Source organism: Anser anser (assembly GCF_964211835.1).
Source record: "Anser anser genome assembly, chromosome: Z".
NCBI classification, from domain to species: domain Eukaryota; kingdom Metazoa; phylum Chordata; class Aves; order Anseriformes; family Anatidae; genus Anser; species Anser anser.
In genome coordinates this window covers 73108986-73136405 of record NC_139723.1, presented here as the reverse complement: position 1 = coordinate 73136405, position 27420 = coordinate 73108986, and the positions used below count along the sequence as shown (strand labels likewise).

Genomic DNA, 27420 nt, shown 5'->3' with positions numbered 1-27420 from the left:
TACAAGAGCAAACCTATCTTTTTATTAAAATCATTTTTAGTACATTTTAAGCAAGAAAATGTAATGCTTCATTGTATTTAGCTGAAGGATTCATTGCTTCTCTTCCTTGAGCTCCATCCAGTTGAAATTAACTACTGTAGATTTAGGGAGATTGGCAGCATCCCAAATGCAGGGGTATAATACCTCCTTGAAGGGGAAATAATCATTTCATATACAGCCCACTCCCTGCTTCCAAGTGACTCTGCCCAGCTTCTGGATAGGTGTGACAGTTATGCATAAGGCACATTATTCATGGATGGACACTGGATGCTTTCCCTGCCCCCCCCCCCCCACAGATTTTCATTGTTTTTCTGACTGCTGGTGGAAAAAAACTGACTTTCAGCTTTCCCCTGCTTGGAAGGCAGGTTTCTAATCCTCTGTTTTGTAAAATCCTGAGCCTAGGGCTCAAAACCAACAAACAAACCCAGAAAGCAAACCCTTCCTCCCTTCAGTTACACCAATTAAAAAAAAATATCTCATACTTTTGAAGAAGACTTCGCACAATCACTGTGTATTAGTGGTTTTCAGTATTTCGTATTGCTCCCTGAATTTGCATGGTGAGTGCCCATACGTGTAGCCTCTGTCAAGAACTTGTTAGGTGTCAGAGGGAATGTGCAATGATGCTGAAGTGCCTGATTTGCCCAACGGGCGCTCAGCCAGCAAGATGACCAGGGTGCAGAGCAGTCACCAGTGCAGAGAGGGAGCAACAAATGGCTGAGGAAAGGAAAAGTCTAATCCAGCACCAGGGAAATGAGAGGCAGCACTCGCCTTCCTCTGTGCCCATCTCTCACTTGCCTCCCTCTGCACATGCAGAGTTACTGACAGTGAGAGCAGTATCCCCATATCTCAAACCCCACATCATCTTCATGAAATAAAAAACCCACTGCCACCATTTTCCCACTAAATGAGCTCTATTTTTTTTGCATCCTTTTTGATCCATTTGTCCTTTCATAACCAGTCAAGTTTTCCCCAACGTGGCTCAGCCCATTTGTAGTGGGATGTTGGTGGTGGCCACCAGGAGAGACGTCGGTTTACCCCAGGCAGCTCCTCTCCTCCAGCACCTCCAGTTTGATGCCAGAACACTTCATGGCTGCCAGCATGCAATAACCAACTGTCCTCCTTCTCCCTGTTGACTCCATCTGGATGCAGTGAAGCCGTCTGTCTTCTTTGGGACACTGGTAAGGCATCAGGCAGGAGCACTGGCTCTGCGTCTCTGGGAATGAATGTGTTGGAGATTTAGCTGCAAACGTCATAACTAAAAACATTTTGTAGTGTGACAACATTTCAAAAACCAACAGGGAAAAATGCTATTGCAGATTGTTGATACCTTAGTTGGAGGGCCTATAGTGCATGCACTAGGTGATAGGGTATTAGGAATAGAGACAAAAGAAGTTTTAAATACCAGGTTTTGCAGCAGCGGCCTATACAGGAGCAGAAATGAACTATCTAACTATTTTTATCCACTGGTTTTCCCTGACCTTTCTTCTAAACAAAAAGATATTAAGTTGACTTTCTGTTCCCAATTATCTTTGCACACAATGTTGCTGTGAAATGGAGTCTTAAGGTCCGTATTGTGTCAGCTCCTATTTCATTACAGCTCCCTTTATGAATGTTAAGCTACCTGCTGCTGGCCTGTGGTAAACTCAGTCCTGCCGGTTATTTCATTACCCATTTCTGATCTAATCAGATTCTGACTCTTTATATTCTTTCCCAGAAATTCCCTAGGCAGGAAACCAACTTTCTGCCTTTCCTCTCTGAAAACATATGAAAAACATGCATTTCCCTCAGTTTAGCTGCTTTCATATAGTTCCACAGTATTTTCTGCCTCTATGTTGATACTAACTACTCATTCTCAGGAACACCAAAACTTCCTTTTGCTGAATGTTTGTGCATATTCATGGGAAAGAAGACTTTTGTGAAGACAGTGAGGAGGAGAGTCCAATTCAAACCCCTTGAGTACCCCAATGAAAACTTATTTAATGTATTTTTTCTCCTGGTACTCTTGCTCACCATCATTTTTGCTTGCTGAACAGCGCTTCTCTGTGAGTCTTTGAAAAAAAAAAAAACAAAACTGAGGTGATGCCACAGGATCCAGCCTTAAGCCAATTTCACAGTGGGAACAGATATAGACTTTTTACAGGCTCTGGAAGAAATAAGCCCAATGCTTTTTTAAATTATAGCCACCTACCCAAGAGCCCAATGCGTCTGGAGGCTCCACCACACTGTGCCCCTTGAGTGGCACGCCTGGTCCTGACCCCTGCTTCAGCCCCACAAGGAGCAATACTTTGTGTAGTACCTTTAAGCCACCTACTTCAAATCCTGTGCTGCATAAGTCATTTTGCAAAATGGGATTTTAAGATTGCTTCCCACCGCTGTTGCTTGTTTTTTCATGAGCAGACAAGGTGTGATAGGGATCGTGTTTGTCTCTGGAAGCAAGTGGAGGAATGAGCGTGGCTGCCACTCAGACTTTTCCTGGCAAGTGTGTGATATGCGTGGAGCCAGCCAGCACCTCAGACATTTACAGGAAAACCCACTGCTCTTATCACCCGGTTACAAAGTAAATAGCAAAGTTGCACAACAGTGTTTATAAAATAATCCTTTTAGGGGTTTCACCAAACAGCTTAGCTAGTTCATTAAAACTCCTAATAAACACAGCTTTCATGTATGGGTATTCATAATTTTTACCATTAAAAACCCATTAAGCCTGATGGCCCCTGTCTTGCTAAGTAGTTTTATGATTTAATTTTATAATTTAATTACATGGTATAGAGGGTGTGGCTCAGGTTTACTCCTGAAGCACAAGCTGATGATTTCAGTAGCCTCACAGGGAATAGGTGATAATATTGCTGATTACATCTCTGTGATTGCAGATTAAGTTCCCTTAATCTTCAAGTTCCTTTTGTCCCTTACTGATAGGAAGTGGCAACACTACACCACTTGTGCCTAAGGGAAAAGGCACATACCTGAGTGTAAAACATGTTAGCAGGGACACGGGACTGACCACACTTCCACACTCCCCTCACCATAAATTGCTGAAATAGACCGCAATGCCTGTATATTCTGTTCTTAGAGCAGTGAAGGAGCCAGCATGTTTTATTTTCAGTGCCTAAGGGCTGGGATAAATGCCATCATTCAGAAGCCATACCTGGACAGTACTCCCAGTCATAGCAGGTGTCATAGCCGCAGGGCACTTTCTTCATGCTGTTTGTGGAGAGCTTTGCCCTTTCAATAGCCCAGTGTATGTTGGTATTACCAAGGCAAGGGCCAGTATGCAAGAAATGAAATGACTGCTCTCCAAGGCACATTTCAGCTGAATATTGGCAGCTGGACTTCGTCATGTTCTGTTCAGAAACAGCATGTAGTACACAGATGTCTTCTGAGTAGTGGCTACCCCAAGGAAAAAGAAAAATTATTTTAGTAGGCTATGGAACAAGTCCATGCTTCTAAATACTCCACCAGCATAAGATGAAACACAGAAAAGACATGGCCAGGCTGGATATCTGTCTAAAGACCTAAGGCTGTCCTAGCTACTGCAGTATCTGGACCTTGGGAAGCCCATGATACAGCACAGTGCTGCAAGCTGAGGAAGTTTTGTTCCCATCCGAGAGATAGGAAGTGAAAGACATTCCTGCGCAAGAAAACAGGAGATGCTGTTGCCTCCTCAAGGCACAGGATACTTGCACAGACCCTATGATCTCAGCCTGATAGTAGCCCAGCTCATATTCAATACATGCTCTTCTTTCCATCTCCAGCCCCACATGACCTCCACTCTGGCCAGCAATTTACTAAAAATCCTCCAGGATAATCCTCTATTAACTTAAAGTCTCAAAGGTCTGTGCAGGTTGTGTTCTGTGAGAGACAGTAAATCCAAGTCTTATGTGTTTTATATGATTTTGAAGTCTGAAATATGCAATGTATTTTGCAGCATGTTCACCTGAAAAATGTGAATTTAAAGTACAAGGAGTAAGACCCATTATAGGGAGGTGATGACAATGCCTAGGAAACTGGAGGAAAAAAAGGAAGAAAAGAAAGAGTGGGGATTTCCAGTAGCAGGTGACAGTGGCAGCAGAGTAGAAGGACAGACCATGGTGTGCCATTTGGTTAATGTCATTGTTCATTTATTTCATAGACCTATAAAGAAGGCTGTAATTTGAATATAGAGGCATAACTGGCTAGTATCTGCACAGAGACCAGTAACCTTGAGTTTGCTGTTGCCTTTCGCTACTTTTTGTTTTGTGCTCACAATGGACTCTCTGTCTGTCACTGGGGAAACGGTGACTTTTATATTTCTAATGAAAGCACTTAACTTACCCACAGTCCTCTTCTGGAGACATACAAACACATTCAGATCCAACCTGTTTTTGACCTGGATCGCAAAACCCTCTAATCTTAGTTTGTTCATCTGAAACAAGGGAGAGTTCTTGTAACTAACAACAAAGTGAAACAAAGCTCTTTGCAAGAATCACTGCAAAAACTTGTACAAGTTTCAACAGAATGAATTCTCCTACTTTACTTTCACAAAGCCATGTTAATACAGCTGTTTTTTTCCCCAATAACAGTGTCAGCATCTCAGCTCCACGATTAAAGTGTACAATACATTGCAACCAAGAATTTTGAAAAAAGTAAAAGCAAAATTAATGAACAGTTGCCATACATCTAAAAAACAGTCAGTTGCTTCCTAGTTCTAGCTAGCTATAATACACCATTATGTGGATACCAGCACTATAGGAACAGTAATGCATTTGCAGAGATACTAACCTTTTTCACAGGTAATATGTCTCAAAACAGGTGGCATCCACGACAGGTCTTTTCCACAAGTGTACTGTTGTTGACCAGTGACTATAAACCCAGCTTGGCAGCTTAGCCTCATGGTTTCACCAATGTCATAGTGTTGCTTAAATGGGGAAATTGTGACACTGTCAGATATTGGTGGCCTGAGGCATACTGCGGCTGTAATAAACAAGAAAAAACATATCTTGTTTTCATGGTGTAGGGATATTTACAGCAAGTCATAATGCCTCAGCTGAAGAGCCATGAAGGCACTCACAATAACACTTAACAGCTGACTGACATTCCAAACTAATATTTGTCATAATTAAGTCTAGAAATTTTCAGTGCACTGTCATGTCAATGTATTTTGTAAAAATACTTTTCAATCAATAACTGAATAATTACAATGAACTTCTAATGTATGCCAGTAAGAGTAATTTAATTTTAAAGTTTGTTAAAAATAAGGCTGACATTTACAGTGTATTTTAAACTTTCTTTTATAAATGAAGTTATAAACAAAATAATTAAAATGAATGGCATTAGAAAACTCAAAAGTATATTCAGGGAAATTATTTTGATAAAATGAACACTAAATAATCAAATTACACTGAGTTCCAGCAAGCTGTTGGAATCTTTTCATTTAACAAGATCAGCTCAGTTCTGATCCATAACTGTTGACTGGACTGTAAATACTTCAAGGCATTGATTTATTGTGGGGATTTTCAAGGCAGTGTAAGGGTGACTTAGAGACATCATCCATTTAATATAAAAAGTGGTAGTAAGATTCCTCCAAGAACACTTTCTTCAGCATAACTGTCAAACTTAAAGATTATCTATGGAAGTCTGGAAACAAGAGATGGGTCCTCTCAAAGATACTTAAAGCTAGATGAGAGAAGGACCTTGCAACATCTGAGTGTTTTCTGAAGCAGTTAACATTGCAATATTCTTACAAGGCACATAACAGCAACACTTTTGAATTGAAAGAGGAATGATGTACTGACTCAGCAGGTTTTTGCCAAGTCTAGTGTGAATGATTAAAATACCTTCTTAAAATGCTACCTCTTCAGATATCATTACAGATTCTTTTGTTAAAACAAATTTTGTGTATTTTTCTTCCACCTGTTTTGCTGCAGGGCCAAATTACTTTTCTATTTCTTACGTTGGCATTCGACTACTTGTTGTGTCCAGGTTTGATCAGGCAGACACCGGAGGAACTGATAGCCACTGAGGACATGACCACTCACACAGGCTATTTCAGCTTCTTCCCCGACATCATACTGGTTCTTTTCATTCTACCAGAACAAACAAACAAAGTAAAAAGCCTACAGTAATTAAAAATAAAAAATAAAAATCTGCAGTAATAAAAATAGACATTGCCAAAAGAAACAACGACAAAGGCCTGATGTTATTCAATTGAAATAAGTGCTTGCTTTTCCCTCTCTGAAACAGGAGTCATCCATTCACCTAAAGAACATTTGTCTGGCTACACTAATTAATGCCATGGTTACAAAATAAGTATTCATAGACCACTGTTTGAAATGGATTTCGCCTTGCCTTTGGTTCAGTTGATAGTGGACCCTGGTGAACTGCAGTCCCACAACACACCATGTACACAACATGCTCACTAGCACACTATGTAGCTTGGGTATTGGCCATTCCTAGCAAAGAAACTATAAAACTATATATTATATATATATATATAAAATAAATAAAATAAAGTAAAACAAATAAAATAAAAACTATAATATATATATAATATATATTATATATAATATATAATATTATATATAATATATAGAGCTATATATATATAGCTCTGCAACTACTGCATTTTCCTTCCATCTTTCATTCTTACCCTTATAAATCCATTTTCTGGTGGGTCTGGCTTGGAGCATCCAGACTCAGGTTCACCAGGTATGATATCCTCTTCTCTTCTTGCCTCATCATCATTAATACAGGGAGCCCCTCTGAAAAGTAAAAAATTGGTGTTAAGGATACATTTTAAGCAGTCACCAAGAAGCAATGGCAGAATGTCAGAAGCTTTGGACAGGAATGCTCAGAGTATTTTCCCTGTAAAAACAACAACTACAAAGCAGATAGCATGGTCATAACCCAGCTGCTGCTATCAGACAGTGGTTAAAGGAGGCTGGTTTCTATCAGTGTGGGGCTGTAAAGCTTGGTGTCTGAGATGAGTAAAAAAGAACCACACAGTCCATTGCTTTTCATCCACTCCTGTCTGCTCCAGAACCTCCTCTGTAGTCATTACAGCAAGGATGATGCTGACTCATTTTCTCATTCTGCTTTTTTTGTTCCAAGTAGAGAAGATGAACCTGTATAAAGTCTTGTTCTTGAAGAGATAAGAAATTCAGCGACTTTTGGGGCTAGAGATATGATTTCAAGTAGAGAACTTGCAAAACTGGTACATCAGACACAATCAAAGCAGGAATATGAAAAGTTTGGTAGTTTCAGTGGAATTCTCTGAGGCATTGAGTTCAGACCTAAACTTCTAAGAGAAGAGGATGTGGTATTTAAAAAAAAAAAAAACACTGCAAACTCCTGTGAGTGGAAGTAGATGAATTCTCCATGGCTTTGGACAGGAAGTCATACAAAACAGCTTAAGAGAGCTACAGTCATACTTTAGTATGTAATTGATCAGCCATTTTCTATGAATAAGCAATTAATAAATCCAAACTTGAAGCAAATTGCAATGATTTTCAGACATTTCCTTCTCTCAGCTCCTTCCACAGATGTTCAGACAGGAGATCTGCCTGTCTCCTTTCTCCTTAGTAGTCACAAAGCTGCCCTGGAGGGCTCTGTAACTCTGCCTCATGACTACAGAGGTCTTTTGATCTAGCATCTCCTTACTTGTCCATGAACACAGAGACATGACAGTCCTCCTCTTCTTCCTGTTCACCCTTGCAGGGCTTTCCACCGTTCATCGGGGATGGGTTATTACACTCCCGGGTCCTTCTTCTCTTGAAGGAAGTGTCACATGGGCTCCATTCAGACCAGCAACTCCAGCGGCCATCTACAGCAACTGCAAGAAATAAAAGAAAATCCCGTCTTTTGAGAAATCTGTATCATACTTCTTAGGTCACATATGAGAGGGTAAATTCATGATATCCATTTCCAGAGGATTCAGCCAAATTCCAGGTGTTTCATAAGAGCCTAAAACACACCTTCCCTTTCAGTTTTGTGTGCAAATCACATTTAAACCCAGAAGCAGCTTGTTTTCTACTTCTATTGCACACAGAGATGTTTGAGTTTTAATGGTACCAACTATTGTTTTAGATAACTCGTGAAATGATGAGCTATCAAATTAAATGTGAGTTCTAACACCAAGTCTAAACCCAAGTCTACCTCCCACACAAGCTAAATTAAAACACTACTGTCTTTTTTTACCCACCAGGGTATTTTGTCTGTGCCATCATGAAGGATTATATAAGGACTTTTATTTACATGTCATTTCTTTTCTGCATAATATATATTATCTACATTCATATCTATAGCTGCATACCTTAAATTGTTATTTTCTTTCTGAGGTCTATAGTTGCCTGAATCACTTTTCCTTCTGCCCTCTTTTGGTTCTGTATTACAATAATAATAATAACAGTAACAATAGTAGTAATAATATACTGAAAGTCTCTTCTCTTTTCTATATGTATGTCATTAGTGTCAAAATCATTCAAAAACTGCTTTTGTGTGAAATTGTTCTTTGTTATTTTTGAGAATAATGATTATGATCCCTATCCTTAAGACATTTTAAACTGATTTTTCCTCCCACACTGTAATAAAAAATTCTTATATCCATCAGCTATTTTGTCTTAAGCATAATAAGCTATAGGAAAACTAAGGAATGAGTTTATTAATGTGTGCATCAATTATCTTTGATCTCATTTTCATTCTTATTGCTAAACAACTAATTTCCTACTATCTTATTAATGTAGCTAAGGAATATTTTACCATGTCTTGTAATTTCTTCCATGAGCTGTGCCTATTCATTATGATTTATTTTTTTTTTCTAATTTAATTCTTTATTTTTATACTTTCTGATCATCACCATAGGACAAGAAGTGCCATGGATTTAGTAAGGGAAGCTTATATCAGATTTATCTTTGACAAAATTGCCAGGGGATTTTCAGGTAAAAGGTATGATGGGAATTTATGATATCATGTGTGTTTTGGAAAAATATGATAAGGATATAAAAAGTTAACATCAAGGACCTGTCCCAGAGTGCAGCTGTGACCAGCTCTTCCCCACCTGGCTGATGCTTCCCTGGCCAAAGACTTCCTGGGCTTTTAGAGGGAAAATGAACAAACCAATGCTTATCCTAATATCTTGCTAAACTCCAGCTGTCTTCTGTGTGTGCTATCCAACAGATAACATCATTGTGGTTTTAGGTTGTGCATGTCCCGCCTACAGAGTCTGAGCACTGTGAAAACAGCAGCCCAGACAGGAGCAGGACAGTCTGTTTTAGGGCTAATCTTTCAGCATTTTGTAATGGTCTCAGCTCTGTTGGCAACAGCTTCTCAGTTATTCTAAATTCAGGACTACATAACATTGTATTAAGAAAAACAATTTTTGATAGGTACTGGAAACGTGATTTGGAAATAACATGGCAGAGAAAGATTCAGGTATTAGACAGCTAATTGCATGAAACATTTCTATGCTACATTTATTAATCTGTGCATCCATAGATGCATTTATTATTTTGCAAATAATTGCATGTATAAATTTATAAACACATTTCTAAAATCATTCAGGTTTTGATCACCTCCTTGGTCCTGCTGGCTGCACTATTCCTGACACAAGCCAGGATGCCATTGGCCTTTTTGGCCACCTGAGCACACTGCCAGCTCATGTTCAGGTGAGCATTGACCAACACCCCCAGAGCCTTTTCCTCTGCACAGCTTTCCAGACACTCTGCCCCAAGCCTGTAGCACTGCATGGGGTTGTTGTGGCCAAAGTGCAGGATCCGGCACTTAGCCATGTTGAACCTCATCCCACTGGCCTCTGCCCATCGACCCAACCTGTCCAGGTCCCTCTGCAGGGCCTCCCTACCCTCCGGCAGATCAACACTTCCCCCAGCTTGGTGTCATCTGCAAACTTACTGAGGGTGTGCTCAATTCCCTCACCCAAATCATCAATAAGGGTATTAAGGAGGATGGGTCCCAACACTGGCCCCTGGAGAACACCACCGGTGACCAGTTGCCAGCTGGATTTCACTTTGTTCACCACCTCTCTCTGGGCCTGACCAGACACGTATCATGACAGTATCACTCCACACACCTGAATCATAACCCGGAGCACGGATCTCACAGTTATTGCCGTAGGTGCCAGCCTGGCACACACAGAGGCACTCCGTCCCGGAAAGCACGGGCTTGCCATTGTTGGGGCATGGGGCACACTGGCACGGGTCAAACCTGGCTGCGTATTCCCTCAGGGCTCTCCTGAGGTTGCGACGCCTGGTCACGGCACACGGCACGTTCTTCACCAGGTCCACAATGGATGACACCTGTAAAACAGCTATCCAGTTAGCACTTACCTTCAGTTTAGCTATGTGCCATACCTTGTATTCTATACATGACAAAGGAAAGCGCACACTGTTTTTTATATCATGCTCAGATGTGTGTGCACATATAATTTATATCACACACACCACCATCCTGATTTAAAAGACAGGAAACATCTGCATAGCTCTTTGTAAAATCAATGTTTTTCTTACCCTTCTCTTACCTCAAAGTCAATCACTATGGGATTGTCCTTTGTTGATTCCAGCCATGTTGCAAAGACTGGGTGCCCTGGAAAAGATCCCTTTTTCTCCCAGGCCAGAGCTGCAGCGAATTCTGACCTGCCACCTTTGACCAGAGAGATGGACTGTTCAGCTGACTCCAGAATGGAACCTGAAAGGAGATTTCAGCACAGAACTGTGAGAAAAAGGCCTTCAGAGACAGTGGATGTAACATCAACATTACAACAAAAAATGTTAGAAAGGATAGAAAGGAATATACTATCTTTAATTTTATAAAGTTATCCTTGGAAGAAAGGAGTCTAAGCTCAGAAAAACAATCCTTATTCTGTTCAGTGGTGTGCCATAGTTTGCCAAAGAAGGATGTGCAAGACTCTCACCACAGAGATATAACTATACAGAAGACTTGTGGAAATTGCATGGGATACAGAAGGCTCCTCTAGGCAGGCTCTTTAGTCCCAGGAGTAAATGTCTGAGTAACTGGACTTGATCATAGAAAGAGCGTAAAAGCAGTGGAGGTGAGGAAATCCCTGTTTTTAGTGATGCAGAACGTGACTCTTCCCATTTTTGCAGAAATTATACCAGCTGTCTGCAGTTTGAGACACATTGCTGAGGGTTTTCTGCACCTAGATGTCTGCCTGGCATGAGGAAGGTGGGAGGGAAAGGTCAGGGAGCATTATTACTGCCCAACTCTCTCAGCAGCCCTGAGCAACCCCTAGAGAGGATCAGGGACTTGGCTGCGATCACATTTCTAGTTGTGCCCATTGCCCACTTTGGCACACCTGGCTCTGGGGCCATGGCGGATGTTTGTCAGATCCATGACTGCTGGGAAGAGCCAGTGACACTGGATCTCAAGTGACAGTGCTCCAGAGCAGAGGATGAGCACTCCTACGTCATAATTTCTTTTGCTAGCAAGTAGATGTTTCTGATGCTTGCTTCAGGGAAACAGTGAAATGCTGGTTTCTCTGACTGTGGTAGAAGAGCATTGCTAGTTCAAAGCTGGGAGGTCACCTGGGGTGCCTTGCTGAGGGGGGTGGTATCTCTCAGGGTAACTAACAGGATAACAGCCCTGTTATCAGCAGAGTCACCTTCATGTTTCACAGTCATCTTGTTTGTAACGCATTTGGTATTGACTTTCTTCTTCTTTTTGAAGAGCACACGCCGCGATGTTTCTGTTCGGATACATTCCATTGATTCATCCTCTGTCAGACCTAGAAATACCAGAGCAGCAGCTGCATCACCCTGTGTTACATGACCACATCATGCCCTAAGGCTCCTGCATCAAGGTGAGCCACCCCAGATCTCCCTGCTCACTGGTTTCTTTCTGACTTCTGTTCTTCACTCAAGCTCCTCAGCCACCACTGATCCCACTGCCAGTGGCTTTTCTGCTCCTCATCTCCCTAGTCCCATCAGGCTCTGACCATGTTCACCCTCTTCCAAAGTCCTCCTCCCATTCCTGTCTGGGTATTTCTCCCATGTAACCTCTTCTGTGGTATCTGACACTCCTTCCTGCTACTGGTACACCGTGGAACAATCCTTTGTTGTTCACAGCCCAACCACACTCTCCCAAGGTGCTGCTTTGCAGAAGTCAGAGGTGGTGGGAACAACAAACCTTTCTCTGAGGTCATGGCAAAAGGCTGTACCTGTTCCTGCAGCACTTTGGGCATACGGCACTAACCGGTCTAGAAGGAGACATCACTGCTGCAGGTACCCACTTCCTAGGTGCAAACAGCATTATACTGATTCATACCACATTGTTCAGGTATCCTCCCGTATCTATACAAGTTACAGTGATGGTGTTAATTTTCACAGCTTTTAAGCTTAGATTTCCACTTCTATAGTGTTCTTTTTTCATTTTGGCATGGGAACAGTTTCAGACTCTTTTTTAATCAATATCAATAATTTTACTGACTGCAGCTCAGAAGATAGTACTTATACCTCTTGGACCTCTGTCCCATACTGGGGTATGTTGGAATACCTCTTCCTAGTGTCACAGGACCTTGATCTGAAGGTCTTAAGAGATGTCCCTGAACACAGTGGTGTTTACCAAGTAAGGAAAATCTTGAACTTTTCAAAATAAAACATGGGATATGATTTTTTTCTTGCTTTGTATTTGGGCAGTGTGGATAATTCCTGTGCCTGTGAAAGCCTAAAGGATTTTTGTTGAGTTTACTATGTGGTGTAAGCCCTAAAACCAAGCAGTGATAAGAAAAGCTGGTAAACATATCATGATATTTTCTTGTTGAGGATTACACACCTGAGTTCTTCAATTCATCTGAACTGTACTGGTAAAGAATGTCATAGGAACCACCCATCTTCCCAGCGGTGTAGTAATGAGTGCCAAAGTCATCAAATATTCTGCTGTATAAAGCATAGTTGTACTCCAGGGGCAGGTGGTTAAGTGCTTTTAGAAAGACATCTGAAAGCTGCAGATCTGACTCTTTCATTGTGAAGCTTGCAACAGAGATGACTTTATGGACTCTAACAAAATTGGAATTCTAGAAATAAAAAAAAAAAAAAAAGAGAGAGTCTTAATAGGTAGTTAACTGCAGAAAGTAGAGTGGCCAAGAGTATGTCTTGAACTACACTGAAAGAATTATTTCATCCTGTCTGTTGTGCTGCTTTAATCATGAGTAAATGAACACAAGATAGCCATTGAGTTCCCAAGAGCCCTGTGAAGTTCTTGAAGACAATGCTCATTACTACTTTACGGTGTGGGAGTATATTGGATTCCAACATAAGAATTCCTAAGCACTAGAAGACATAACCTTCCAACACAAGAATTCTTAAGGACTAGAAAAACAGAAAGTAAAATGATTCCTGCTATAACAAATACACCTGAAATTGGTAAGACACCCATAAAGCTAGGAGGAAAGGCTGCAGCTTATAAACATCTGTGGGCTGTTTGAAACTAATCCTGAGTAGGTATTTTGTGTAGTGCCTCACTGTCATGAAGTCTCAGACACTATTTATCAGTCTGCTAAAACTACAACCACAGGAATAAAGATCTCGTTCAGTTTAAGTGTCAGGCTGTTAACAGGCAAGGGCTGGAGAGTGATATGAGAAGAAAAAAAGCAAAAGCAAAAGTTCAGAAACTGGAAATGTAACCTCTTACATTGAGCAATGTCATGTTTAGAGACAGTTAATTCCTTTTTTTTTTTTTTCAATGCTAAAAGTTGTCAATGTGGGAGTTTAACTAAAAAGAGAGGAGAGAAATAGAATACTGAATGAAGAAATATATAAAGTAGCAAAGAGGACCAATTAAAAAAAAAAAAAAGCTGAAGCAAAGAGATCAAGAGCAAAAGGAGTGACAGGAAACTGGAGCAAATGAGTAACATGCAGACAGAAAAAATCATTATAAAAAAAAGATGCGTGAGTTCTTCTGCTGAATTTTGCTGTGGGTACATTGTTTCTGCTCCCCTTCAGTCTTCAAGCTGGTTTGGCTTAGCAGACACAAGGTAGCATCTAGATAAGGACTTTCTCCAGCCAGGACTCATCAACAAAACACATGAGCTGGATCTCAGCTCCCAGCTGTGCACAGCTCTGCACTGTTCATTTCAGTGCTTTCATTTGCACACTGGAAGATAAGCTAAGGGTGCTCAGCTTTTTGCTGCAGTGAGAATAAGAATGGAAGAAATAGGGTATGTAACAGTCCCCAGGCTGTACTCAGCTCCTAAAATACCTTGTAGTAATACCATTTATAGAAAAAGGACTTCCTTTGGGTTCTGATCCTGATTTTTCAGCCATGGTGGCTAGCATTTCAATTATGATGAACAAAATTACAGGCCAGTTTGGCAAATACTGATTCTAAATGCTCAGTTGGATAAAATGCTTCTGCATACCAAATAAGAATTTTTGCTTGACATACATCTCACATTTATATTTTCTGCTACTAAAAGTACCTTAAGCGCATTTCTTACTAGCAATTTACCTTATCCCATGATTTCTATATTAAATCCCCGAGACTTGAACAAACTTGGAAGCTCTTACTTACAGAAGAAATTCAGGAAACTGGATTCCAATGTCTTCGGTTATTTCTGGGCACACATCTAAACGTACTGGTAGCCTCTGGTGTCTGTGGCTATCTTGACCCATTAATACCAGCTATTAATACAAACTATAGTGCTGTAGATCAGAGCTGATCATTTCCAGAGATGGTCAGCCAAAAAAACTGATCTAAATCAAGTGTAAACACTTAGATAGTTCATTTATTCTATAAAAACTACTCCAATGAAAAAAAAAAAAAAAAAAAAAGCAGCCAAACGCAAGCTGAGATGGGCTGGTGTTGAAATCAGTAGTTTTAATTAATTGGAAAATTTCTAACAAAGTAGAGTTTCACCAGAATATACTGGCTAATTAAGTGATGTTTAATTCCAAGTATTGTAAGCACAGTTGCCATGGAATTATGCCTGTCCATGCCTGACATCCCCAAGGATGGAGAAGACTTCACACCTTTCAGCCCTCAGTTTTTGAATTGTGGTTCGAGCCATCCAACTCAATTAACTGCAGCCAAGAATACTAGGAACTTGAGCTAAGGCTCTGGGCACAAAGCCTGGTTCAAGGTCCATGGTGACTTTGACTGACTGCAGTGCACATGCTATCAGGCAGGTGCTGATGTGCCAGTTTCTGAGCTCTCTCCCCAATCTCGAAGCAACATGGAGTTCAACAAATTAGACAGCATAGGAATTCGGTAACAAAAAAGTGAAGAAAATAATGTATAAAAATAACAACATGCAGCAGGAAGGGCAAGATTAATAAAGTAGTTCATAGTGAAGCATGTAACATGATATTCCAGCCTCACTGTAAAAGTCTTTCTGTACAGTAGGAAGTAGAGAAGAGTGAGAACTGGTCACCTGGGCTCCCTCCACAGCTCCATTAAGACACTATTCAGTGAACACACGTTCATGTAGAAATCCACCCAGTTTCTCTTCATTGATACAAAAGGAGGGAGATGCAGATCTCTGTAGAACTGCTGTTGTCTACAGATATGCAAGATGGACCACCCTAGATGGTTACCTTAACATAAGCAGAAGACCTCAGAGAGATCATGGCAAAGTGGCATACTAGAGGACCTATAAAGGTCAGCTTAGCAAAAGAATTATGGAAAACAAATATAAATTTTAAAGCACTGTTTTCATATTTCATCCATTCTAACATGGAAAAATTGAAGATCTTCCAAGTCACTTGGGCTTGAGACCCTGAGATGCTCATGTGAAGACCATATACACACGGTTTAAAATATAGGTCTGAATTTGACCTCCCAAAGCCCAAGTTCTCACTCCTTTTAAGTGGTTTATTTAATCTATTTAAGTGAACAATGTAAATTTATAAACTGGTCTCACATACATATAGATATCTACTGGTATATACACCTATAAATAAACTGTATACAGACAGGTACAGGTAAAAACAGAGGTAAAAACATACTGTATCCTGTATAATACAGTAGAGAACATGAGGAGTACCCAAGATAAAACTCTTGCCATGGACATACTAAGGTGGGATTTTAACCTGTTACGTCTAGAGCCAACAGCTCTAAGCTATCAGATATTTCATGTGGGTCTCTGAAATTGCATGGCAATAGTCAAAACCAACGTAAGTCCAAGAAATCTTCCTCATGAAAGTTTTATTGAAATGAACATCTGATAATTTCTGAACTCATCTAGTTCTGATGGGTTCTTCAAAAAGAAGACACTACCAAAATAAACTTACCAGTTCTACAAAAGACCAGCTTGATCTGTATATAGGTGTCTACATGGGAATGAAAGCAAACAGGTTTCCAGTAGCCAGAACTTTAGTACAGATGAATTCAAACTAGAAATAATGAACTTTTTAAGCAGTCAGGTTTACTAATTAGGACAAGTTAGCAAGGTTCACAATAAAGCTTCTGTCATAGGAAGAAAATTTAGACTGGTATTTTTGTAAAAGATGCCTTCTAATTTTATTACAACTCTTGGATTTCAACAGACCTTAATTGTGGTCTGTTCTATGGCCTTTGCCAGGCAGAATTGTAAACAAAATAATACTTGATCCTTTACTGACATTAAACTCTATAAGTACGTGCATCTAATATGCCACAGTGTTCCTCTGCATTAAAGGGGCAGAATTTTATGGGAGAGGGTTGTCTATTCTTAGAAACTTTTATCTTGGTATGTTATTTCTGAGACTATTTTTTGACGTATTTTGTTTTCTGACCTTCCTTATGTTTTATTCTAGCAGTTTTGTAAAATGTAATGCCAGTGCCTTGATAATGGACAGTGACCTTTGGTAGCTCAGTTCTCTAAAACATGCAGGTGGAAACTCAAAGAAATGAAGAAATTGAAGGCAACATTCAATTACCTTTTCTTGTGAGGCTTTTATGGCTTTCTTGAAGGAGGAAGATGATGTGACTTGAACCCGTTTCTTTCTTGAGAATAGTATTGGGATGCTAAATCTTTTTCGAGCTTCATGAGAGGATGAACTACTTCGCTGATCACCATCACTCAGGTGAGTTAAATCTCTGTAGAAATGTGATTTTACATCATCCTCTTCATTTGTTACCTGGAGATTCAGTAAAGCAAAATGGATTTGCCCAAATAACAACTTGCAACAAACCAACCTACTAAACAATGAATTCTTGACATTTTCTGGAAGAAACATGCCTGATGTTTTTTAGACTTGCCAATAAGCTAAAAGCTGTCCTTAAAGGGAAAAAAAATAATAAATTGAGTTAATAGGTGAGATACTTAAAGGATAAGTAGATTTATGAATAGGTACATTATAAGGGAAGAAAAAAAAAAAAAGGTAAGCGTGGATCACTTTCTTTCAAAAGATTTTTCACAAAATTCCCCAGCTTCCCTGATCTGAACCTTAGGAATAATTTTCAACAAATATTTCATCACACTTTTCAAAGACTCTCAGAGCTGCACATTACATTGATACCAGGAGTAAGTCCCATTCCCATGGCTTTTGTGTGTACAGCACAAAGAACTTGGTGCCTTTTTTTCCTTTCTTCTTCATTGCCTGCTAGATGAATGAAAACATTTAATCCAGGGGGGAGTTCTAGAGCATACCTGCAGTGTGAGCACCCATATTGCACGATGAGCTAGGGGTAGGGGAAGGGGAACAGGAGATGAACCTGCCTGATAAACTTGGTAAGTCTCAGTGGTAATGTTGTGTAAAGCAGTATCACGAAGATGACTTCAGCATCAGTTCAAAAGTAACTGATTTCCCAAAACTTGGGCAAATCCCTCCCAAGATCTGTGGGTGTTAGAAAGATTAAATTTTTCCCTTTTAGGCTCACCTAATAGGGCTGCAAAGGACCCTGAGCACTGATGTCCATCCCCCTGATCCAGTTCTGTTCTTCAGGAAGTCACATGCTTTTGCATGAAAATGCAACGGAGTTGAAAACCTGAACCAGTGACCTTTCTATACCAAAGACTATTCTAAATGTTCAGAAATAGTGGTGCAAACCTAGTGAGAGTCACAAACACTGAACATTTTTGCTGATGGACATTAATAACAACATAAAGCACACAACTTTGAGGACATGTGGGCCAATGTACAAGGTCTGGCTGCAGCGGACTTCAGTTTGCCTACAGCAGCCCGTACAGTGCTGTGCTCTGCACCTGTAGCTAGAACAGCAGTGGTATCACACCAGTGTTGTGTCTGCTGCTGAGAAGACCCTCCCCAAAACCCCAGAGCCAGCAGGCTGGGGGTGGGCAGGAGGTGGGGAGGGGACATCACCAGGACAGATGACCTGAACCGACCAAGGGACATTCCATAGTGTGTGATGGCACACTCAGCAATAAAAGCTGTAGAAAAAGCAATAAAAGCTGGGAAAGGAGAACGAGAAGAGTGGGCTCTCATTAAGAAAGCATCTGTCCTCCTGAACAACCGTTATGTGTATTGAAGCCCTGCTTCCCAGTATATGGCTGAACATCAAATAGTTGTTTTCTCTCTCTTTGCTTCCACCTAGACTTTTCTTCTTTTTTTTTTCTCTCTCTCTCTCTTTTTTCTCCCCCTCTTCCTTTTCACTTTATTTAAAAATTATCCTTATCTTAACCCATGAGTTTTTTTTTTTTTCCATCATATTTTCAGCCTTCCCCCCCCCCCTTCTTTTGAGAAGGAGGAGTAAGGGAGTCATGTGGTAAAGTCTAATTGGACATCAGTGTGAAACAACCACAGCAAAACAAGACTTGCTTTCCTGACTGAATATTTCTGCATGTAGTAATTTTTCATCATCACTGAACAAAACAGAAGAATAGCCAAACTCATTAAATTTTCCACTGAAGAAAATGAATAAAAAGGATTTCCTTTGTTAAATTGCTTCCTTTAAAGTAATTCTAAAATCTGACAGCACTTGTGACAAAAATTAGCAGTTCAGATTTCACACATTACTTGAGCCTTTTTTCGTGTCCTGCATCTCTTCCTTCTCAACGCAGTAGCTACTTGCTTCAGACAGCCTGTCATATGTATGCAGCCAGATGTTGTGCACTAACCACATTATTCACATTATTTTCTAAATATCCGTGTCTAAAAATCTAAAATATATTATCTAAAAATCAGATTCAGGGATTTTCGAAAAAATATAAGCCAGCACCTTTTTGTCCTTGGCTTTTCCTGCAAAACCCCTTCCCAGACCATGTGTTTCTTGTCTTTCTGCCTGCCAAATTTTGTATCTGCCTCCTCTTCTCACTGCTTGTTGGAAGGGTTGGAAGGGCAACAGGCAGGATGGAGGGGCTGAAACAGCTCAAGGAAGAGCTTGTCCCAAGGCTGCAGATGACTGAAAGGGAAGCTGCAGCTGGGAGAGCTGTTGGTACAAGAAGGACACAGCAGTGATGCTGAAATGAGCTTTGGACTTGATCAAACCTCTGGCTGGGTTATGTCCGGGTTGGGATCAAGACCCTTGGTATCAAGTCACAACAGAGGCATGGCCATGAGAAGCAGGAGAGAAGCCTAAATCCATCACGTTCACTCAAATATATGGCGCAGTTGGTAAAAGCAGACCAGAAAGGCACAAGTAAGCCACCCAACACCATTCAATTCATCCCATTTCCACACATCACCATAAGCATGTTCAGGCCTTACCACATTGAGAAATCTTGCCTTAAAACATGCAGTACTTCTTAAGACTTCAGCACTTAACTTGGACTACAATTATGACAAGGGTTTTTCAGCTAGTATTTGCTGCTAGAGAGTACCTGAAAGCTGACATCCTTCAGGTTCGCAGGAATACGATATAATATCCTTGTCTCGTTACGCTTCACAGTTCTGCATTCTCCTCCATTGAATGAATTGCCAAGGACTTCCCCTCGGCTCTCTCCTGACAAAATGTGAAATCTAAAAAACAAAAAAAAAAAAAAAAAAAAAAAAACAATTAAACAATGTCAGGAAGACATAAACTTGGATTCTTCATTGGAATACAGCTATGTTGAAGATACTGTATGTTTGAATGAGAGGATGTGAGTGTAAAGGCAATGTTACTGTTTTGAAAGAAATTTATCTACACAAATTTCTAATTCACACTGACTTCACCTGAAAAAAACACACACCCAGGCTACAGTAGCAATTCTGTTTTATACTTTCCAGTAGTGCCTAACCTTCCAGATAACACCAATGTCAGTGTAAGACTTCCCTAGACAATTGCTCTTACTCAGGTAAAGAGGTCAAAAATGGCCTAGAAAAATGAACAAGCAGTTCTGCTTCAAGCGATGCTTCCAGAGTGCACTAAGTCCATTCAAAACCAGAAGACCTGGGACATGGTCCATGGCATCCCTGCCCATGACAGGAGGTTAGAAATAGATGATCTTTAAGGTCCCTTCCAACCATTCTGTGATTCTGTGTTTAAGTGTCCAACTGCTTTTTTTGGTAGGCTGGAAGATGTTATGGTTTGTGTTGTGAGTGGTTTGTCACGCACAGTCACACATCTGTAGAGGAACATCCACATTTCTGAAGTTCTTTGGCATAGCTGAGCTGGAATTTGCCAACACGTGATGTTCTGGTGCTGTGAGGGCAGGTAAGGTCCCTCAGACAGCAACATTCTCTGATGGCTCCTCAGCAGCAGTGCAGAATAGGACTGACAAATGCAGCTGACAAGTCCTAGCCTGACAGTTTGGTTGCATTTTTGTAATCTCTTGCTAGTTTTAATTTGAGACATTATGTGTTTGGAGATACTCTCACATGCAAATCTGGGTATTATCTAGTTTATGTAAATTACTCAGCAACAATTTCATGTTTATGAAAAGCAAAGCTGGCTTACCCATTGCCTATTAACTGCACACTGGGGATGCTTTCAAACCTTCTGCCACACACTGTCTTTTTCCTCCCACAATTTCTTTCATCAGAGTTGTCCCCACAGTCATTTTCTCCATTGCATTCCAGTTTTTTTGCAATGCAGCGACCTGCATCAGAGAAAAAGCAGCAGCAATAATCCTTATGCAAAGATTCATTGCATCTGAATGCAAAGAAAGGCAGTTTCTTTCCCTAGTAAAGGTGCAAACTTGCAGCAGAAATTAACAGCAAGGCAGTATAAAGTCTAGATTACTCCTATAAATGTAGTAGTTTCTATTCTGCCAGTTTGACTTGCTTTGAAGCCGCAACGGCTTAAGTTAAGTTTTAGCAAAAGGATATGATGATAAAGTTATAGAACCTAGTCAGGTATACTTAAACTGAAGCAAGCAAGAAACACCAACAAAATGTTTTGCAGTTTCAACAGAAATAGTGCAATTTTGGGTTCAGACAAAATGTATGAATATGTTTGTGTAAGAAAAAAATGTGCAAAAAAAATATCTCATTGGAAAAGTGATACTTTCTAGCTGCCATGGTTTTGCTGACAACCCAAGCTAAAGATTGCACTACCCTGAATTATTCCCTTTAGCTACAGAAGAAACTGCAAACATAAGCTCCTACTAACATATGTAAATACTCTAGTAAAGATTTCTCCCTGCCCCTTTCCCTGGAATTTGTGCAGGGAATACATAAGGAAAATCATGACCTTTTTTTTTATTATTATTTTTTATTTTTTCTTTTTTTCTTTTTTTTTCTTTTTTTTTTTTCTTTTTTCACCTCAAGCAGTGTTTTTTTACTATTGAACAATGCAGCAGTTAAGCTGTGAAGCCATCATTACCACTTTCACACTGGAATTTATTCTTGCAGTTGACCTCCACTATGTTGCAGAGTTTGGCTGGAAAGCAGGGGCGGGAATCCACCAGTTGCTCAGAGCAGGCCTGACCCCCAAACTGAGATGGTCGCAAGAGTGTTCGAACACGAAACTGGATGGCAGAAGAAAAGAAAACTTTTTTGGAAGGCAGAAGAAATGAAAGCTTTTTTTTTAAAAAAAAAAAAAAAAATTTGAGCTCTTTTGTAGCTGATTGGCCCCTCAGGCAGAGCCACATGTCTCTGTGATGCTGAAGCTTTGTTGAAATCAGAGACCTGGAGAAATTCATTGGTTGACTTTCCCTTACATCCTACCACATCCTCATCCCAGGTAAGGCAAGTAGGCACCTGAAATCCAAGAGCCTCAATGGCAGAGCACAAGTAATGAAGCTTTCGACAACATGAGCTACATCACAGCAGGAATCAAAAGTTCAATCCCAGCACATTCAGTCAAAGAGGTATGGTAGGAAGTGGGTGTGAACAGGCTAGTGGAGATTTTTTTCATGTTTTTATCGTCTCTGTTGAAACAGAAGTACCATGACAGTGGCATGTATCCCCATCCCAAAACTAGCTGGTTTGGCTTCCACTCATGGGACCTCTTGTCTGGGGAGAACTGGACAGGATAGAAACTGTTCTTGAGTTTCTATTGTTTCTATCTGGGAGCAAAATCTCAAGCTCATTTGGTTTTCTGTCCCCAAATCAGAACCCCACTTGCAGAATAATGATGCTGAAGGCTGCTAGAAAAATAATGACAGATATGTTTTCCATTTCACTTCAGTGGACTGCTGGTGAAACTGATCTGCATCTGACTGAACTGTTGTTTACCTAAAAAAGGGTAGGATTTTTTTCCCCATTTGATAACCAGTTCCTTTTTTTTTTCCCATTTGATAACCAGACTTATCAGACGTTTGATAACCAGACTTAACATCTACAGACTGTTTCTGTAGATGGACCCTGAAGTTAATCAATGCAGAATGACCTCCGAGAAATAGCAGTAACTCAGTGACTATGAATGGAGGGTGCATGGAGCAGCACCAGACCATCTAAAAGCAAGATAACCACTCCATTTGGGATCTATAGCACTCATTATATTCTTTGTGTGAGCTTTAACCTCTTCACCCCTCCCATTCACTGTGAGCCTGCTTACACTGGTCTTCATATTCATCTTGAGGTCACATTCTCTATTCTGATGGCTGTTTATATTTATAAAGGTCAGAAGCAGTGATCTTTATAGTTTGGATGAAAAAAACAGATTAGCTCATAAAAGCACCCTTTTTTTTTAAATAAAAAAAAGGCAGCAAATACTTTGCATCAATATTTAAAGTTAATAAAAATGAACAATTCTTTCACATATGTGTAGGTAAGAAACTCAACAATTTAACAAGAGGATACTGATCACAAAAATCAGTTTGAATGAGAGCAATATCTGTTTTCAGTAATTACGGTTTATTTGCTGTTTCCCACCATTTCTCCCCATTCTGCTGTCACTCTCCATCCTGGCTGCAGGATGGGAACCCCACAGGGTGGTCCACATCTCACATTTAGAACTGCTTCTTTATGAACATCCAACACTATGTCTTTCTTGTCCTCCACTGACATCAAGGTACGTATATATATGTGTAAAGATATACTTATGATACCTAACAGGCATTTTGCAATCGCTCTTCAGGTGTGGATTTCTGAAGCTGGGCAGGACCTTCAGAAGAGCTGTAGGCTATGTCTGCACGAACACTCAAAGCTACTCTTGTGGTAAACTTCAAGCTCAGATCCACCAGCCACATAAATACCCCAAACAAAATGTGCTCCACTCCCTATAACCTTATATTTGACAGGGCTTGGTTTCTTTAGGTCAAACCTACTTGAACCTGCCCTTTCACCCGTTCCCTCTCTGCCAGGGAAGACACACTTAACTCCTAACTCTACCATCAGGGAATAAACGCAGGCCCAGGGAGTTGGTCACTGGAGTATTTTGTTCTACAGATATTAAGCACACCCCCCTGGGTTTTGTGTAGGCTATAAGGCTTGGAAAAATGGTACTCTGGATTTCTTAACAGCAATCTCAGACAGATCCTGACCATCAGTGTAAGATACAGCATTTCTAGCCCGTACTGGTTAGGATTTGCCAGTTAACTCTTTTCAATGCATGATTTGATCCTGTTATTTTTCATCTTTAGAACATATAAGATGCTATGCTATGTTAAAGATCCCATGACTTGGTCCTGCTTAAACAGACATGTAAACTTTATCTTAATTTATCCTTCATGTAGGAAACTCATCTTTAATAATGACAACGGCACTTTTGAAGGAATTTCACATAAATGGATTTACACTACTGAGTTGCTCCTTTCTATTTTGATCTACTTATTTTAACTTGTTCCCTCCAGCTCCTACTATTATAATTTGTAACCAATTACCCATATTAACTTAAACTGTCATTTTGCAGATCCAATTTCCTTGAAGTCGAATATCTGAAAGAAAGAAGGTTCTTAAGCATAATCTCTTGTAATTAGCCCACATAATGCATTTTCTACCTACTTGTTTTTTAATGCATGGGTCACATTCTGACCAAGGTCCAAAGTCTCCAAGCTGACAGTTGATAGGACATGTTTGCTGGTTACAAGCACGAGATTCCATCTTCGTGCACAACTGGTCACAGAAGTTTTGGTTATAATATTCATCCATTCTTATTTGCCTAAAAAATGTAATTGAAAGAGTTACACCAGGAAGGAAACAGAATGTAAATGTTCTCGAACTGTGGATGAAGGCTGATAATGCTTTGAACCCAATGAAAACTTGAATGACAATAGGTAGTTGTGGAATGCTGATTGAAATAAAAAATTCAACAATGCCTTAAATTTGCAGAGCAGAAAACTTCAATTCATCCCGTCAGAGAATGGCAACAGAAAAAGCCAGGAATGAAAGGGGATTTCCAGCAAGTGTAGAGTATACCCCTGTACTGCATCTAGTTTTGTGCTGCTGAATATTTAGTCGACTTAACTGTCATTGCAAAATTGTTTGTACAAGGAGCAGCTTTCTGTAGGCTTGCCATGCTGGAGCTCTCTCCTCCCACAGCATTGCTCTGCACTGGACACCTGCCCTGTTTGTTCACAGGGGCTGGTTGCCCAATGCCCACTGCTGGCAAGGCCATCGTAGGACCTGGCTGATCTCACCTCACTATGTGTCTTGGCAGTAGTAGGTACATTTGGAGGCCCTGTAGGATTCTACAGGCAGTTTTGTATTTTTTAAGTCTTGCAGTTAAAATCCATTAATGTGCTAAACATTTAGATAAAACAACTTTTCTTTCCCAATATATTATGGAAGCTGGAGCTTCAGACACAGTCCATTCTCCCCCAAAGTGTTTTTTTTGTTTTGTTTTGTTTTGTTTTTAAGACATGAAGTAGAACCATAAAAGTAGTAAGACCATTTGGCCCTACCTGTGCCTTGTCTGTGTGCCATAATTGCAGGTTTTTGAACAGCTGGACCATGGCCCCCATGGGTAATGTTCACAGTAGCACCCTTGGCTGCTGCCAACCACCAGGCTCAGCAGGAACAGGTGCAATATCAAAGTCTTGTTCATTGTGGAGGTGTTCATCTACAGCACACGGACAGGTAACAAGAGCTCAGTAAACTGTAGCACTCACAGCTATGCCTGTATCTTAGTGACATGTCTGTTCTGACTTGCAGGGTCTATAAATCATTTTCACAGTACAAAGTTACTAAGCATTGTACCAGGAATGTGGTAACGCATGAGAAGGTATGAAATAAATTAGTGGTACGTGACGAGACAAGATGTCAAAGGCTAATCTTATCAAGGGTTTTTCATTTATTGAGTACTAATCACGACTGCATGTTAATTCTATTTAAGAAGTTGTTTATCAATCATATTGAATGTGACAGAGATCTGCTACTGCTCTTCATTTTTTCCAAGTATTCTCAAAAATATTTTATAGGAATTCAAATAAAAGCATGAGACTGTTTTTCCTACAGAGCATGTAAAACAACAGAAAGTTAAAACTAACTAGCCCCAACCTATTGCCCATAAACAATTTGTTTTCATGTGTCTATGATCCCCCTTTGCCTAACTGCTTTGCTGCAGTGAATCCTTCCTTCAGCTTTTTTATTGTTCTTAGTATAGAATAGCCTGTCGAAACTGCAAACCATCACTATTCAAACCTCATCCAGATTCTTCACCAACAGCTGAAGAGAGACCAGCTAGCCAATTTCTCACTCCAGTGGTCAATCAAAATTTATTTGGTGAGACAGAAGGTTATAGACAGTCTCCGGGAAGAAATAACATTTAGTAGACTTGAAAAATAGCTTTCCAGGCAAACCATTTATTCGCTGAAAAAATGCAAAAGCTTTTTCCCCTCATCCTGTCACTGAAACAACACTATATTTTATAGGATGTTACAGCAGAACATAATAATGTTGTTTTGTCTCAAAACAAACAAACAAACAAACAAAAATGGAACCATAAAAACAAATATATTTATTTTAAAGCAATATTCTGAAAGATTTCATTTTGAAAATGTTGAAAAGAAACATGCACTTATTTTCTACTTTAGTTTTTTTTTTTTTTTTTAACTGTATAACACATGCTCTTATGGCTTTTATAGCTTGCTAAGAAAAATAATTTTTGTGAAGTAAAGACGTAGCTTCCTCCTTTAGTAAAGAAAGCCAGTAAAACTCCACACAGCTGTAGCAGTGAGAACTCTGCACTTTTTATGCAGTCATTCAATGAAAAAGCTTCTCAGAGATTTAAGTATAATCAGCACAGTATAATGGAACTGAAGACAGAGAAATCAACAATCTTGCTAATGAACCAAGAGGAGAGCAGGTGGAAGATCTTTTTCCTTACCTGGGTTCCTGGCTCCTCACACCAACAGTGCCAACTTAGAAGAGAGATGAAGAAGCCCTACAAGACTCTCTCCAGTACTTTGTTCATTCCTTCACTGTGCTTTACATAAAAAACACCGTTTATTCTCATCTGTTAGCAAAGCTCCAGCCAATCAGTACATGAGAAATGTGTCAGCAACTATATAAAGGTAAGTGCACATAGAGGTGAATTTAACCTTTTAACGACAACAAACAAACAAACAAAACAAATCAAAACCTCAGAAGCTTCTCCATACTTTAACCTGCATGCATTGAAGCCATTTAAAAGTTTCCTTATCAACTTACTGTGAGACTGCTGGCTGCAATGCCAGACAACTTTGCAGCCTGGCGCAACTTCGGTGTGGTTTGCTGCAGGCTCTAAAATGAAAGGTTGGAGGTTTTGTTTGATTTGGTTACTCGTTAATGAGGGCAGATCCAGTCTGGTGATGGGAATGGTTGGCACAAAGCAGCCTCTCCACCATAGGTACCCTCAGCAGCAGGTGTTTTCTGGAGAATTGCAGGACTATCTCTCCTCACTCCTAGCTGCCCAACATGAGAAGAAATACAAATGTTTGCATTAGGCCACAATGGCTCAGTGCACTGCAGGTCTCCTTGCAGAGCCTGATAGAGGCGTACCACCTCTCTGCTCTCAGTTTGAAGGCAAAAGAGTGAGAATCTGTTAAGTTGGCACATGCTGGTAATTCATTATTGCTTTCAATAGGAAATGAGAGCCAGAATAGGCCAGGGTAAAAACACCTGTCTGACGCTGCACCCTCTCTTACGGGGGAAAAATGGTTTCAGAGAGAAAGCAAAAATCCAAATACATTTGTGGTTATTTATGGCTCCTTGT

The 27420-nt window shown here is 40.1% G+C and overlaps 1 protein-coding gene across 3 annotated transcripts; it reads right to left on the bottom strand.

Annotated features, from left to right (window-relative positions):
• Positions 1-26967, bottom strand: C6 (complement C6). Of its 3 annotated transcripts, none has more exons than XM_083818421.1 (19): positions 26877-26967; positions 26554-26730; positions 25130-25287; positions 24231-24387; positions 21667-21811; positions 20800-20941; positions 19742-19880; positions 16899-17099; positions 12817-13057; positions 11648-11770; positions 10547-10713; positions 10100-10325; positions 7675-7846; positions 6665-6776; positions 5969-6101; positions 4798-4989; positions 4351-4441; positions 3185-3426; positions 1-1252 (listed from the first exon to the last, which is right to left on the bottom strand). In XM_083818421.1, exons 3-19 carry the CDS (start codon positions 25285-25287, stop codon positions 1071-1073), a joined length of 2823 nt encoding a protein of 940 aa, XP_083674547.1. In that variant the 5' UTR covers positions 26554-26730; positions 26877-26967; the 3' UTR covers positions 1-1070. The 3 variants fall into 3 exon arrangements, with proteins under 3 accessions (XP_083674547.1, XP_083674549.1, XP_083674548.1); XM_083818423.1 differs by having other exon boundaries at positions 26554-26652; positions 26877-26965; XM_083818422.1 differs by having other exon boundaries at positions 26554-26767; positions 26877-26963.
• Between the last annotated feature and the right edge of the window lie 453 nt (positions 26968-27420).